The 17,014-nt window shown below is 43.1% G+C and overlaps 1 protein-coding gene across 5 annotated transcripts in view; it reads left to right on the forward strand.

Annotated features, from left to right (window-relative positions):
- The window catches only part of SLC8A3 (solute carrier family 8 member A3), a 172,687-nt gene that overhangs the window by 127,305 nt on the left and 28,368 nt on the right, over positions 1–17,014 (forward strand). For 3 of the 5 annotated variants that reach the window (XM_080974894.1, XM_080974895.1, XM_080974897.1), the window contains one exon: positions 8,097–8,203. In XM_080974894.1, coding sequence (XP_080831020.1) covers positions 8,097–8,203 — 107 coding nt within the window. Of the gene's footprint in view, positions 1–8,096; positions 8,204–12,200; positions 12,305–17,014 lie in introns of all 5 variants that reach the window. The other 2 variants (XM_080974898.1, XM_080974896.1) reach the window with 2 other exon arrangements.

The following is a 17,014-nucleotide window of genomic DNA, read 5'->3' on the forward strand; positions in this document are numbered from 1 at the left end:
TCTTTCTGCCCACTGAGAGTGAAGTAGTGGCGGGAACTGTGCATGAAATAAGGAGGTTGGATGTTGTAGCTCAAAGCAGGAGAAATTTGCACAGAAACAAAGGTGGATTAACCATAAGGTCAAAGTGTTCTGTGGTGCCCTCTGAGGTCTGGGTGGGTTTATCCTGGGATCATTCAGTGACGCTGAATAGTGGGAGATTCGGGGCAGACAAATGAAAGCGCTTCTTCCCGTAGCACATAGTTAAAACTGTGGAACAAGAGTTCCAACTTGGACAGCCTAAAAAAGGAATTAAACAAATTCATGGAGGTTAAGGTGATCAGTTACTTCTGGTTAGTAGCAGCTAGTAAATGCTCTGGCTCTGCAGCCAGAGGTAGTAATGTTTCTGGATGCCAGTTGCTGGAGGCCACAGGAGGGGAGAGGGGTCTTATATGCTTGGGTCCTGCTTGCCACAGGCATCTGGTTGACCACTGTGAGAACAGGACGTTGAACCAAATGGGCCAGTGGCCTGTTCCAGAAGGTCCTTCTTATGTTCTTCTTATGACTGTATACTACTTCCAGGATCTGAGGCTGAATACTGGTTGCTGGGGGGGGTGGGGCGGGTCAAGAGGGGAGAGCAGGGGTTGCTGATTCATAAGGGTGAAAGGGTCCTCTTATGTTCCTGTTCCAAGACAAGGTTGTCTTAAGAGTTCTCTACAGCTCAGAAATGATGCAGTCATGAAGAAGAGAGATGTTGTGGTCGCAGGACTTGGAAAAGAAGGTTTTGCTTTACAAGTGGCTTACAAGAAAGATTGAGGAAAGGGCATTATGAATTGACCTGAGAAATGGGAAGGGGAAAGAGAATACAGAGGAGGGAATACCAGCAAGAAGGTGGCTTCAGGTGAAAAATGATCTGAGCACAGATTTAACAGTAAATGCAGAACAGAAAGGGTAATTTCAGGAGATCTTAAAGAGAAACAAGTGGTAGGACCACAAGATTCTGGTAAGGAAGTGAAAGAAAATTAACAGTTAGTTGGTGAGGGTTATAATTAGTCAAGTGTGAAACACAAGGAGCTGCCTTGCACTGAGCCACACCATTGTACCACCTAGCTCAGTATTAACCTGACTGGCAGTAACTCTCCAGAGTTTCGCAATACTTCCTAGAAATGCCAAGGATCAAGCCTGGGTCGCTTTGCTGTGCAAAACATATTATCCCTGCCCAAGGAACTAAGGAGTTAGCAAGACCTTCTACAATGACAGAGAAATTTGGGGAGGAACACTGGTTAGAAGCATACAGAGAAGTAGACACCCTCACTGATTGCCACAGACTTATGGGGTCAGTCCCCTCAGTGTTTTTGGAAACATTTTGTGTTAGACTCAAAGGAGGAAAGACAAAGTAGGAGAGCCAAGGGAACCTGGAGACCATCAGGAGGAAGGGAGACTGATAAGACACAAAGAACTGGCGGTTTCTGGCATCTCTCCAATTAAAACAATGGCAGGTGTGTGTGTACTCCTGGCAGGGAAGAGCCTTGAGGCTACCATCTTGATACCCCTTTGGTGCTGAACGTAGGACTAATAATGTGAGGAATGTGCCCAGACAAATAATTGCCTCCTGTGGGGTTGTGAAATGGACTCCTGAGAGTGCTGAGGAACAACTTTCATTTTAAAGTATTTGCAGTTCACTCATTGCACTTGCCAGTAAGACTTACCAAGTTTACGAGTATAAATAGAAAACTCCTTAAAATCAGCTCCCAGCCCTCCCACTGAAACCCAATTACTACTAAACCAAAACAATGTTTTGTCCACCGTTTCCCCCCTAGCTTAACACACAGTAGTACTGATTCCCAAATGGAGGTTCAAGAACCGTTAGTGGCTTCCTGAGCCTTCTTGGCCTGTAACCAGGATGCTGCTAGAAACAAACATTATTGATAAAGTTGCACAATGGCTTTGGAAAGGTTTGAAAGGATCCTAAGCAAAGCTAAACTCGGTCAGATTGGGCCACAAGTAAAAAGTTTAGGATTCCTCAGAGAAAAGGAAATTCACAAGGTACTAACCGAATTGGATATGGTGGCCATCTCTAGGCCTACAGTGAGGTAAGGAAGGCAGATGCTCAATGAGAGATCATCAGGCAAGTTGTGCTATAGAAAGTGGAGGCACGTGCCAAATATGGATCATGTGTTGTAATTCGTCAGGGAGGGGCAGATTGGGGCAAGAAGACACACTTTCCAACTCCTGAGCATGTGAAACAGGTACATCTTCTGCATTTGAAGCAAACAAAGAATTTGGTATTTAGTGTACTGTGGTGGTGCCAAATTTGTCTTTCTTGGCACACTTTTCTGGATCTCAAGCTCTTTACTAAATAGCCAGCAACTCTGTTGACAAAAACACAAAAGCAAAACATCACACTTTTCGTTGTGTTATTTTATGTATCTGTTTATTCGCTAGGGTCTTTAACACTAGACCTTTCAGGATAAGCATCTCCTCTTTTTCTCCCCAACACTTCCTGCCTATGTGCATGAAGAACATGTACCAGTGCATTTCCAGTGAAGCTCTGTGTAGAGCAGCAGGCAGCCTCTTCAGTTCTCCAAAATCTTTCCTACTGCCGTGCCCACAGTTTTTCCCAATCATGCAGCCATGCATGTTGGAAGTTCTAGACCCTGCTGGAGGCCTGGTTGTGGAATTATTACATATTCCTCTCCTAGTGCAGCTTTAGATGCAGCTCTCCGTGAGGAACAAAGCCACTACACTCAGTTTTTCTGTTGTTTTCCGCAAAGGATTGATTAAAAAGCTACCACTGATGACCAGAAGAACACACAAGTTGATACTCTTCTTCAGATGTATTTCTGTTTGCACATATTAGTTGTGGCTGCCTGGATGCAGAGAAAGGAGAGCAATCAGTGACTCCTGAAGCTTTATCTCAGTGAGGTCCCAGTGTGGCCTTGCAATGCTTTTGACTGCCATGCTAGTGTATTTGCCGCTTTAGAAGTACCCAGTTCCTGGGGGGCACCATGTCTGGTACACAACTGTCAGGTGGGGTGTGGGGAAGACAGAGAACATTACAAAAAGTGCCCACCTGAGAGGCAGCTGGAATTCAGTGTTTGTGAGTGAGAGCCGCTCAGCTGATCCAAGTGCTCTTTAGATCTCTCGCTTTTCATTCAGGAGAATGCAGCTGTCAAACCTAGGTTGAAAATTTCTCCTCTGCTAGAGTCCAGCTCAATTAATTTCAAAAGATTGTCACGACATTCTCATGGCAGAGTGTCACAGAGCCCCTTCTCTGTTGTTCTCTTATTTTTTTGGTGCCTGCTTGTCACACCTTTTATATTAACATGACATCTTCACATAACGTTGTCTCTCTTTCTGGCTCTCCATCTCTGTACGCTGCTCTTTGGAAAGGGCCAGGCATGGGTGACCATGGTCTAAGGTAGCAATGTGGTGTTTTTTTAAATCAAATCGGGTATCACCGGTTTCTTTTTCATTTGCTTTTCCTTTTAACATGAAACAATACCATTGCGATTGAAGGCTAGACACCAAAAAACCCTGAGCAACTGCAATCAGAGCTGTTGACTCCAACTTGTTAGCGGGATTCATAATAGCATAAGAACTGTCCTGCTGGGTCAGACTAAGGTCCATCTAGTCCAGTATTTCCAAGAGTTGCCAACCAGATGTCTTTGGGTATGCTGTTTTCTCCCAGCATCCAGACGCATGTTGCCCTGTATGTATGCAGAGACTGTATTTGGTTATTGTGACTAATCACTCCTAAGGATGGGCGGATTTGTCCATTCTGGTTTTTTTTCTCAGCTTCTACTTTTTCTATTCTTAGGTTCAGGTCTCTATATCTCCACATCAGTTTGCTAATTATTTAATTTTTAAAATTATAATTCCACAGGAAAATCACCGAGATGTTGGTGCAATTTTCTCCCAATTATACACATTTTTGCACAACCATTTTCAACAATGCAATGCCATTTTCTATGTTCTTTTTCAAATAACATGTTCGTTTTATGAACAGTTTGCCCTACCATATGCCTTTTTGTACACATTACATGGCTTATCAACTGCTTTGCAAAATTCGGAGAAGGGCACATTTCAATGGATGGCATGCTGTTTTGGGAAGTGTAAATTAGTTAGACTTGCCTTTGAATATGAACTGAACTGAATTTCTCTTCCATCCCTTGGGGAAAAAACCCGGGTTTGCAGAAGTACCGTATTTTTCCGTGTATAAGACTAGGTTTTTGCCCTAAAAAATAATGTCAAAAATTAGGGGGCGTCTTATACACAGATACATCTCCCCCATTTTCTTAAATCTAAGTCTCCCCCAAATAGGGGGCGTCTTATACATGGGGGCATCTTACAGACGGAAAAATACGGTACGTTAAAGAAACAGGTAAAAACACCGAAATGACTCAGTAGTCTAGATCAACTGGAAAAGAAGAGTGGAAAGTTGGTGGTGAGGAACAGAATGGCATGTTGGAGGAGCGCATGGCTGACTGGAACCCTGAAAAGGAATACTTCTATTAGGAGATAAGAATATGCTGCAGTGTTTTGTTGCAGGTCACGCTTTGCACTGAATAGTGCTGACTATAAGTGCTGAGGAGAAGTATAGAATCATAGAATTGTAGGGTTAGAAGACACCATGAGGGTCATTTAGTCCAATCCCCCGCAATACAGGAATCTCAAGTAAAGCATGCACGAGAAATTGCATAGAAAAATATGTTTATTAGGAGAAATTTTCACGAGGACTTTTTTTTAAGTTGCAAACTGATATGGAAGTATGGTGAAAGGAACTTAAGACTGGATAAATGACAAACTGAGAGCAACAGAAACTATTCACACATCCTTAAGTTATCCCCATCATCCTGATACTTTTCCTCTTGTTCCTCGGTGGTCCTGTTTTGTCTCAGCACTCACCACCCGAGTTTGGTATTAGAGGGTGATGGGGAGGGGTAGGAATCTAACCTTTCTATACTGTTTATTCATCTGTTACACAGGAAGGTCAATAAATGAGTGGAAAGAGTAGGCTGTTTTTCATTCGGTACTTTATCTTGTGCTGCAAGTTGGTGATTGCTAGCATTTAGATTAGTATTTTTTTTTACCAGTTACTCAATATAATAGACTACTGAAGCTGCCACCAAGTGATAAATCTTCACACATTCAATTTTGTTTTTCTTGATAATTGCAACAGTCTCTTGTAAATCTGAACACATGAAGCCACCATCTTTTTTGTTTTTATTCTTCTTCTGATTATCTTGGATCAGGTCTTCAGCTCATTGTATTTGATCGCAGTAACCCAACAAAAATATGAAAGATGCAATGAAATATCGCTTAAACAGAGTTGATTATCTTACCTCTGTTTTGGATTCACAACCAGTATTGTGGGAGCAAAACATTTCATAACATTCGCTTGCATTTGTTCCTTGTTACCCTTGCCTCACGTAAACCACCCCCATCTCAATTCCAACTTGAAGCTCCTTGAGGCAGAGACCAGGCTTTTGCTTATCTGTCAAGCTCCAACACTGTACACTGTGCTTTGTAAATGAGGAAATTAGAGCATTCCTGTTTCCCACAGGAGTCAGGTAAAGGGGTCCTGATGCAGGAAGTTGGGGTTCAGTAATATTTAAGGTGGCATATTCTTATTGATGTATTCTAGTCTCAATGAAATTTATTTTGAAAGTGGGAGTTTCTCAAGGGATAAATTTCAGCCCTAAGGTAGATTCCAAGACAGCACCATTCATCTGTTTACTAGCTGGCAGCATGCCACAGATAGATGATAGATTGATAGATAGATAGATAGATGATAGATAGATAGATAGATAGATAGATGATAGATAGATGATAGATAGATGATAGATAGATATGCAGTGCTTTTTTCTGGAGGTATGCATGGGTATGTATACCCCTAAACATTTTGTGAATCTAAGTTTGGCCTCAGTGAGGGGCAGTATTTCAATATGAGGAGGAAAATGAGAGTACCTCTCAACTTTTTTTAGAAAAAGAAAAAGATAAAAAAGCACTGTTTATATGTAAGGCACCTTCTGCTTCACATTGAGTGTTTGCAAATTCAACATAACATACAGGATGAGAAAATCTTGGGGTCATTAATGACTAAATAAGGTGACAGGACCTTTTTTTCTTTGCAACAAGGAGGAAACCATCCATTTCCCGGGTTTGTTATCCAATTCAAATAGTTGTTTTTCAAACAGTTTAAAACACAGTCTTCCCCAGCAGTGCTGTCTGTGACTGATGGTAGTTCTAGTTCAAAACATCTGGAAGGTACAAGACTGGGGGAGACTGATTTAGAGCTTGATGGATGAGCCTCTGCCCCTGAAGAAGGAATTCAAAGGCTCTTGGTAGCATTTCCACAGAGATTTTACTAACTTTCCTGAAGCAAATTGTTACCTTTATGTTGGACTTTAATGTTGGGAGGAACTTCTGAATATTTTGGTTATCTACCCAGATGAAAGCAGCTTTGCGTCCCCTTCCCCCCACTTTTCCTACTTCCTTAGTGGTGATTTATTTTCATATTTTGCAGCCAGGTTCTTTCCTTCCTCAGTTCCCCAGTGAAGCGCTGTCTTGTTACCATCATAATAATTTGCTTAAAGTTTGCTGTTGCAAGTTAGGAAAGCAGTTCCTTTAGAAGTCCTCAGGATAAGTTTTGGAACTGTTTCAAGACTATCAGATGTGAAGAACTAGGGTCTTTGGTTATTTGCAAAACAAGCCTGAGAATAGAAGTAGCAACAGAGCAAGGGATGGCTGACATGCAAGAGTGTGCCTTTAATATTTGAAAATAGTGGTGGTGGTTGCTTGCATGACAGATCATTTCCCCCCCTGCATGTCCTCCCCTTAATTTGTTCTGTGGTTCCCCCAAGTATCTGGAGCAGATTTGGAGAGGGCATGGGGTACACATGGGGGGGGGGTAGGAGGAAATCTACCATTATTTACTTTTACTTTATTAATGTCAAAATAAATAGCTTGCCTTCATCATTGTAGGCACTCATTAGCCCACACAGAGAACTGGAAGAGAGTGCACCAATGCAGGCTTCATCTGAAGTGCAAATGGTAGCTTTGAGGAGGACTGGTTTTTGCTGCAAAGAGAGAAAGAGTTAAAAACTTCCCCACCCACCCCATGGTTCTGAGACTACTCTGGTTTTCCTGTAATTGCTATTTTACATTATGAGAAATGTGCACATCAATTGCATTCACGCAATTAATGTCATGTCTAGTTTGGCCCTGAATCACATTCAACAGATCTAGTTAATGAAGTAACACTGTCTGCCATTACTGTCTTAACACAACATGCACTTTACAGGAGTATTAGTGTTTGCTTTTAAAATAAAGAAAAATCAAAAGTATACCGTAGTTTAAAGACCAACAATGAGGATCTATATGCCAAGGAACAGGTGTGATTTCTTGCAGATTTTTAGCGTTAATAGAGTTCTAACATTTTTTTCCTACTGACACCTTTCTTATACTGACACTTTTATACAAACAAACTTTGGTGTGGAATGCCCCGATCTTATAATATTTTCAGAATCTTTGCTTACTTGGTTTTAAAAAACAGAACAAAATTTAAAAAGTGTTAAAATGAATAGTGTTTTGTAACCTTGATACAAAATAAAATATTTTCATTTCTAGCCAAGTGAATTGTGTCATAAATTTCTGAAATGTTCCATTTTAAAAATGTAGTCGGTTATTAAAAATTACCTTTCCATTTGCGATATGCTATTTAATTTTTTAACTCAGAGTTAACAATGCATCTTAAATGTCCAGTTTGAGTTGCATAAGTTAACCCTTGTGTATAAACAGTGGTGTGCGAATGCCTTCTGATATGAATTCTATGACAACAAGGTTTTAGATGTAAACAGAGGACTTAGCATATGAATAGGTTTTGCAAAAAGAACAAATTTTAGCACTGTGTGGCCAGCGTCTGGTGCCAATGTTCTGCCAGACTAGCTAGCTGCCCAGCAAAAGGTTTAAATCTCTACTGTGTTTTGCCATTCGTAATGGGTGAGTAAGCTTTGACCATCTAAAATCTCTCTTTGGCTTCTCTCTCCCTCTCTTGACCCAGCTTGCTTCCCCGCCCCTTCTCCCCATTATGACACTTATTATTTTTCCATTCACAGCAAAACTATTCACATCAAGGTAATTGATGATGAGGAGTATGAGAAAAACAAGACTTTCTTCATTGAGCTGATGGGCCCACGCATGGTGGATATGAGTTTACAGAAAGGTGTAGTACTGGTTCTCCCAACTAACATTAACACTCTTCTTTCCTCTTTCTCTTCTCGTCTCCTTGCCTTTCTTTTCTCACTCTCTATAGTCTCTTTTTGTTTTCCAACTGCTCAATCCTTAACACTGCTGTGTATGCACAACCTGTCACATGGTACTGATGGGAGCTAGCGAGACAATGCATTCTAGGTGTGGGGAAGTGTGTGTGCCTGTGGTGTGTGTGGCTTGTGAATGTCAGCGCACATTCTTGGAATAACTAGACACTGGGGTTTTCAGCTCCATCACTGACACCACAGAATAGGCTGTGAAGCACTGTGTTCCATCATGAAGTAAAGCTGTGTATTTCTTGAAGCTCTTTCCGTGGAGCTATCCTCACAGACAGCATTTGCTCTTGGTATGCCAGGCAACACCCCAATGTCTGCAATGCACAATGCTCAGCACACCGCTTTGCAAGAGTAACTGTTTTAGTTCTTTGCAAAAGGAAAAGTTTCACTAATCATTTTTTGTCTAGCCCTTAAAAAATGGTATTTCTACTTACTGGATTTTGGGCATAATGGATAATATTGCAATCAGTGGTGATATCATGAACAAATAGAAATTCAGGCTACATACGTCCAATATTTCCACATTTCACTGTGTGCAACATCCTCTTGTGCCATTCTTGTGCACTCCTGAGCTTATGCCAATGCCACTCTCCTTGCCAATAAGGCCACAGATTCTACCCAATGGTTGCACTTTTATTTCAACTCCACGTTGGTTCCATAAACCCAAATGAAAACCTCTCTACATCTGTTGAAGTGTGATTATGCAGAGGTTGATTAGGCTGAGAGCAGGAGTGGTGTGCTTGGGGCTGTGCAAAGACGGAAGCAGAGCTAGTCCAGGGCTCCTGCCTGTGTGTACTTTCATCAGGGCCAGCCCACTCAAGAGGCAAGGTGAGGCAACCACCTCAGGCAGCAGGATCCACAGGGGCAGCAGATCTAGCCTCCAAACAATGTATATCTTGCTGCTGCACTCCTTGGAGGCAGATCTGCCACCTCCTTGGCAGCCCATCCCCAGTGCCGCCTCTACAGCAACTTCTTGATGAGTAGGAGCCACTGCTGGTCTCCTCCCACCCACAGAGAAGAAATGGCCAGGGCTGACCTCTGGGGTCTGTTGAGCTCTGCACCTGCCTGGTGTGATTCAGAGCGGGCCCCTGCTCACCCCCTCTGATTCCCACTTTAACCATCAGATAAGGTTGAGTTTATCCCCGCCCTTGTTCCCAGTGTAGATCCTCAGTCACCCCTACTTGCCTGGCAGGGGTGCCATTTTGTAGTTCAACATGCCTTAAGCTGGCCCTGCCATGCAGCCTTGACCGTGCTGTTGTCTTGCCCAAGCGTAAGCCATAGGGATGGCAATGTCTGGATGGTTGCTCCACCCCGCAGCCCACGACTGGCTGAGAAAATGATCTGGCATGATTCCCCCAATGGCAGCATAGCTGAACAGTGATTTCCTCTTGGCCTACCCATATCTGTCTGTGTGCTCTCTCACTGTCACACCCACCCACCCACCCACCCATGCACTTGCTCTTTGTTCCATTTGGCTTCTATTTCCAAGTGCACTTCTTTTACCCTCATGACTTCTTTCCAGATTAACGCAGAGGCAGTCTCAGTGTAACATTTTGCATTTTAAGAAAAGGTTAGATGCAACACCTAAATGTAGTTCCACATCTGTTTCCCCGCTGAGCCACTCAGGAGCCCAACTTCAGGGTCTCCTCCTTCACACAATTATTTTGATGTTGACCTGACATCTTTGTGACCAGGACTGTTTCTGAGCAGTGCCTTGGAGGCTGTCAACATCACCCTGGAGGCAGAAGTGTAGATGTGGGAACAGCGGCAACATACACAGCTACCTAAATCCCTTCTTCCTTAAAGGCCTTTTCAATACACATAGAGAGACTTTACCAGAAAATGGTGGCAGTCTGCTGCACCTGACTGTACTGTGGGAATTGAGAGTGTTTCAAACATGCGACCCTAAAAAACACATTTGAGCTTTTCTCACTCTTTGTGCCATGTATTAATTTGGCAGAGAATTCAGAAGAGAGTATCTGCCGCTGCCAGGGTAGATTTTTCATTTGCGTTAGGAGCCAATTTAAGCCTCATATGTGGAAATGCCCTGAGATAGGTGTCTGACAAAAGTCTTGACTGCTATTTATTTGTCTCTCAGAGTTGCTTCTGATATTCTTCACATTACAAAGGCCTGTTTCAGACGGTAGCTACTTTGTGCCACTTACCTTACCTATGTGTGGTTTCAAAATGTAAGGAATGAAATTTTCACATCTGCTTCTCCCGAACAAGTAACTAGGAGGGATTGTGTTAGAACTGGCCCAAGAGCTCTAATAGAAAGCCCCAGGGACATTACAGGGCAATCTCCAGGGGGAAAGAGAAAGTAGGAAATGATCAATTTTCTTCCTTTTGACACATTTGACACAGAATAAAAGCAACCATAGTGTTACCATTAGCCCTTTTCTGCTGCTGCCTTAGTGTTAACATAATGTACCATTAGGAAGGGAAAGAATCAAGTCAGTGAACTTTGTAAAAGTCATTTAAACTGCATTCTTACCAGTGTCTCTTTTTTGAATGAAAATGACATGCTTACCTGGTTGGATTGCATTGTGCCTTTAACCTTGTAACACTGAATTTCATGAACACTGAGTAGCACCTAGGGCTGCCATATTTCAGAAAAGTAAAAAACCAGGACAGACACCCCGAACATTGTTGAACTTTTTTTTAAACAAAAACACCAAAGAAGCTTGATTTTTTGATTGACTTTCCTAAGATCAAAGTGCCGCCTTTTGGAAATTCCCCCCGGATGTCAATTCCACCTTTGAAATCCTGGTAATGCCTAGTGGGGGGGGATCCAGACGTATGGCAGGCCTAGCAGCACCTCATTCAGCAAAAGCAAATTTCTAAGCCACAGTAGGCACTTCCAGCCCCCCCCCCCCAAAAAAAAACTATGTAAGCATATCAGATCCTGGCCTGGTTGGCATTATGATTTAAAGCTGAATGAGAAACATGCTGGTGCCCAGTGCAAAAACTGCAAGCACTTTAATCCCCTCACGCTTTTGCTGCTGCCACACTGCCAGGAACTAAGCCATGGTTTGTCTTAGCATTACATCCAAACCGAGGCTTGTATTGTCCCTCTCCAAACAAGCCACGAGCTGTAACTAAGGTTTCCTCTTGGATTCCATCGCAAGGTTTGTTTGGGGAAAACGAACGACAGGCCAGAGTTCAGGCGTAATACTGATGGATTCATTCTCAGCAAGAGCAGAGAAGGAGCCATGCAGCTGCAATTTTAGCTCCACGCACCAGTATATATGTAAACCATAGTTAAACTTAAATGGACCTGCAATTGCAGGCGTGTGTTTTTAAAGGAAAGGGGAAAAGTCAGTGTGTGTCTTCTTGGAGCAAGAGGACTACCCTAGATGGAAAGGGGTGTGCGTGTGTGTACGTGTATGTGTGTATGCTAATGTAACCATGCTCCCCGCCAAAGACCAAACCTGATATTATAAAATGTGTGTGTGAGAGAGAAATTGGCTCTTCTCCTAAAACACTTCAGGTATATGTGTGTGTGTCTAGGGCTCTCTTTTGCCTATGGACATTTTTGATTGGTTATTGTCGAGCCAGCTGACAAGCTGTTATTACCATGTGACACTCAACTAAATGTGCTGCAGAAATCACCTTCCACTAACCATCAACAAGGACCAGGTTCCCTTTCCTCGCCCCCTGCCCCTCCCAGCCCTCCTTTCCTCCTCTAACGTTCTCCGACTCACCTAAAGATCAGCTACGACCAGCGTGCCATAGAAAGCCAGTGAAAGGGCTGCCGCAGGCAGTGGCAGGAGTGGGAATGGTGCATGTGGGAATGGTGTGGCGGTGGAGGTGCTGCCGCTGCTGCTGTTTGCTGCATCTGCTCCCAACCAGGCAACCCACTGTACACACATGTCTTTCTTGTTGTCCCTACAGGAAGACCGTAAGGGTTAATATAGTAGATGAGGAGGAATACGAAAGGCAGGAGAATTTCTTCATTGCCCTTGGTGAACCGAAATGGATGGAACGAGGAATATCAGGTGTGAGATTCTTTTTGGAAAAACAAACAAAAGAAACCCAAATCCACAAAAAAGTAATCTTTTTGCTTCCCCCCCCCCACCCTTTTTTTCTCTTTAGTTTTTACACGGACCAAGTTTTATTCCTTTCCCTCCTATATTCTCGCTCTCACCCTGTTTCGGTCCCATCTCTGAGTTTTTGAGCCTAGCTTATTTCGGATCCTCCTTTCGTGCAGTGCTTGTGCCTTTCAGGCCGTGTGAGCCGCGTGTGTTTGAACCGTTTCTTCTCTTTCTATCTCTCTCTTGCTTTCTTCCCCCTTTCGGTGACATCTTTGGCCTTCTCCTGTTTCCCTCTCCCTCATGCCGAGACTGAAAGCTCTTCCCCAGCCCCCCCCCCAAAAGAATGCAACTTGCATGGCTGCCTTTTCAGCTTCCTCCCCAGTTCTGTATCTTGCACAGTCTTTCCCGCCTCCTCCGCCTCCTTGCTCCTTTTCTGTGACATAACTTGCAGTGGATGACTTTGGGTGCTGGTGAATTTTTATTTTTTAACACCTACAGCTGGAATTGTAATGAACGGGTTCTGTCATAAGCATGACAATGAGCATTTGCATTCTGTTTTGCTTCTTCGGTGCAAAAATCTGACAGCCTGGCAAGGGAAAATTATACTTTTATTAATAAAACTTCACAGCTCTAACATTAGGAACTCGCTAAACATTCTGGTTAGCTGGCAGATGAAAATGAAGCTGACTGCACATCAGCAACAGAGGAGTCTGTTGATTTTGGAAGTTAAACCATCTTCTGAGGCGTCACTCCTAGGCCTGTTTATGTGCATATGGCAGGCACCCATCTCAAAAGGGCAGGGACACGAGGATCTATCAAGGTTTTTCACATCTCCTCTTCATTTCAGTGGGTCTTGTCAAGGGGGTCCCAGTGTACCAAACCGCTGACCAAAGCGAGCAGCATCCTAGACCACTGAATGCAGAAGTCTTAAGAAGGCAGAGATAAACTCACTTTTAAAGTTTAGGTTTTTTTCTAATTTATAACAAAGCATGCATTAAATATGTTAGATCAATAAATTGTGTTTCCTAGTATAGTACATATCGTACAAACAAATCAAGTTCTCTCGGCTTTATGGTTAAATAAATTGATGCTTTTGTACATCCGTTTTTTAAAAAGTGACATTAAATAATGGTTCTCCAATATAATAATAATAATAATAATAATAATAATAATAATAATAATAATACTGAGGAGACAATTTTGTTGGCTCTTCTTAAAAAAAGGTTGCAAAATTTTAAAGCACCAATTCCTTCAAGCATAAAGCCAGAAGAGCTTGATTTGTTTGTGTATGGTAATCCTGCCCTATTCTGAGGGCTCATAATGCAATATTAAACAAAGAAATTAAAACTGTGTGATGAAACTACTCAAGTGTTTTAAATCAAGTATTTTAAGCTAATTTTTTTGAACAAAACCTCTCCAATGCTTACTCATAATCCCCTAAATCCAATCCTCCAATCCTCCCAATCCACTCCTTTGCCTCTCAGCTAAGGGAATGCCAACCTTCCATCAACGCTTCTTCTCCCTCTCGCAGGTCTGTTACCGGCACCTAATAAGCTCTACCTTTCTTCTCGCCCTCCCCAGCCCAGCCCAGCCTTTCCTAATGCACTTCAGCAATGGTATCCACAACAACCCTGTTAGCTTTTTCCTTGGTTCTACTATTTCTATACTCTTGATTTTTCCCTTCCAGTGCTTTTAGGTACAGATAAAAATCAGAGGAGGTCCAGTCCCAGATCTCCTACCATATCATCTAGTTGGCCCTAACTGTTCATCTTTAATAACAATGTGGCAGAGACTAATTCAGCAAGGACTGAAGCTCAGTGGTAGAGCACATGCTGTACATGCAGAAAATCTTGGTTCAATCTCTGCATCTCCAGGTCAGGTTGGGAAAGACTCCTGCCTGAAACTCTGGAGAGCTGCTGCCAGTCAGTGTCAACAGTGCTAAGGTAGATGGACCAATGGCCTGACTTTGTATAAGGCAGCTTTCTATGTTCCTACTGAGGCGGCCACACATGTTGCTGCTATGACCATTATTACAGGGACTGATGCCCCTTTCAGGGTTTGAGCCTAGAGAATGTACAACTACCCAGGTGGAGTCCTGGCCACACTGGAGACACCGTGTGGAAATGAGAGCAGGTGTTGATAGCTCTGTTATCCTTTGTGTGAATTTGTATTTTAATGTTTATTTCACTCTGCCAAGTTATTTGGTAGAGAAATGAGGCTGAACCAATGTGTGCCTCTTCCTTCCCCCTCTCCCGGATTAACTGTTCATCCTATTTAGATAAATTCATCCTATAAGATGTTCAATCTTTGTTACCCTCCAGGCTTCTAGTGTATTAGCTAAATTGAATTAAATTGTATTTTGTGAGCTCCTCAGCCATTTTACGTTTGAATTCCCTTCAGAATTATTGGCTGTAACTATGTTCGGCCCTCATAATCCTGTGTGTTACCAGTTTCCCGACATTTCCCTCTTTTGTAATCTCATTCTGTGACAATGCCCCCCTCCCCACAGATTAGGCCTGAGGTGGGTATCCTCTTTCTCTTTCATTTGTAGCTTGGTAAGGAACACAGGGATCAGAACCCACCAGCAAATATATCTCTTCTTGCCAATGCCCTTGTTCCATTTGTGATAACAAATGCAAAACAACAACCACCACCAAGAGTTTGTTGAACTTCTCGTTGTTAGAGCTGGAAATGGGTTGCCTTCTTCTCCCTTCCACTGATTGGCTCCAAGGCTTCCCAATCTCATTCTGCAGTCCCATGGTTCTATATGTTTCCCTTATCTGCAGTGACAGGGACCAAACCGTTGTTGGCGAAACATAACAGGGCCTAGAAGCCTTCCAGCAGATTGTGTCACCTTTCTGGTTGCCCTACTGTCAGTACCTTTTGAGTGTCCCTCCAGTAAATCCAGCCTTTTTTTTTCCTTGCTAGGAAGATGACATCTTTTCACTGGGCTGTTAACTCATTTGATGGCTTGAGTGTCACATTAGTTGACAACTGGGGTCTAGGTTTCCTTTTACTTTGTCAGCCCCCCAGGGAAATTTGGGCTGGATATTCCCTTCGCACAGCAGTTTTGACACTCCAGCATTAGAGGGGCTACAGCACCAGGTCTCCTTTTTCAGTCAGGGTGCTCCAAAGTCTAAATTATAATGGCCTCAAGGGTGTAATGCAAGGTATAATTCCATCACGGCATTTGGTTCAGAAGATGGAGAAGGAATTGCATTTCATTGGAACCTCTCCAGCTGTGCCACACAAAATTCTGCATGTGTAACAAAGGCAAAGCAAGGTTTGGTTTGCCCAGGCAGCAAACACAGCTCTCCTTTTTAGCCCCCACCCCAAGAAATGAAAGAGAAAGGGAGTTGTGTGAGACACAACTCTGTGTTTTGAAGTCCCAGAGGAAGAACTATGGGGAAACAGAGAGTTGTCAGGAAAAATCATGTTTTTCATTGGGTGCCAGCAAAACTCGCATCACTGAGAGAAAGTTTAGATCTCTTCTGGAAATGGCTTTGTGCATGTTGAGTGACTTTGGCCTTCCCAAACGCATCTGGGAAGATACAGTAGCCACTGCAGTATATCTCTAAAATAGACTGCCAACCACGTACACCTTTTGAACTTTGGCACAGAAGAGTACCTAACATGCCACACGTGCATGTACTTGGCAGTATTGCCCATGCCTGTGTACCCAAGGAGGATAGGCACAAGTTAGATTCCAGAGCAGAAGAGACTATTGTGATTGGCTATGCTCTGAGAAGCAAAGGATACGGAGCAATGGACTTGAGTACTGGGAAAGTCAGCACAAGACATGTGGTTCATTTTGATGAATAAAGGAGAGCTGACAAGATAGGAACTGTGATGGACTTTTCTGGTGAATCAGAGGAAGAAACACAAGCCCTCATAAATTTACCAGAACTGATGTATAACAGTCCAGATCTGCCTTCTACTGTCACACCACTTAGCACAGATGCTGAACAGGAAAGAGAAGCAGAGGAGCAGCACAGCCAGAGGGAAGCAGGCTAATGACGACATGTTTACATTAAAGGGTGATGAAGAAGCAGACGAGGTTCCAGAGCCAGGTGTCAGGTGCTCACCAAGACCCAGCCCCACAACTGTCCCGTCTTGCAAGGTCATCGCAACCTCTAGAACCTTCCACCTGGGAAAAGATAGAGCAGATGCTAACTGCTGAAGCTCACCTGTGAAGGGATGCTACACAGGAAGAGATTGATGCACTGCACCAGCACCAGACCTGGACAAGGAGGCAATTGGGTGCAGAAGGGGAAATTGAGTCCAGCTCTGCCAAAGGAAAGCTCCTGTACTTAAGCACAACAACCAGACCTGACATAGCAAATGCAGTGGGAATCCTAAGCAGGAAAGTTAGCTCTCCCACTGAGAAGGACTGAACTGCTGTGAAGAATTGTTAGATACTTAAAGCGAACCATGAATTGTAAACTTACGCTGACAACAATCCAAAACTATGAGGTACATGGATGCAGACTGAGCCAGAAACCCAAAGGAGTATAAGTCAACAGGTGGATTTCTCTTTATGTATGGCCTGTTTCCTGGGCCAGTTGTAAACAAAAATCTATATCTTTGTCTTCCTCAGAGTACATATCCATAGGCACAGCCACAGCATACAGAGAAATGGTCTGGATTGACCAATAACTATGGACTTCGGGTTGT

The sequence above is a fragment of the Podarcis pityusensis genome (genome assembly GCF_964106645.2).
Source record: "Podarcis pityusensis genome assembly, chromosome: 1".
NCBI lineage: Eukaryota > Metazoa > Chordata > Lepidosauria > Squamata > Lacertidae > Podarcis > Podarcis pityusensis.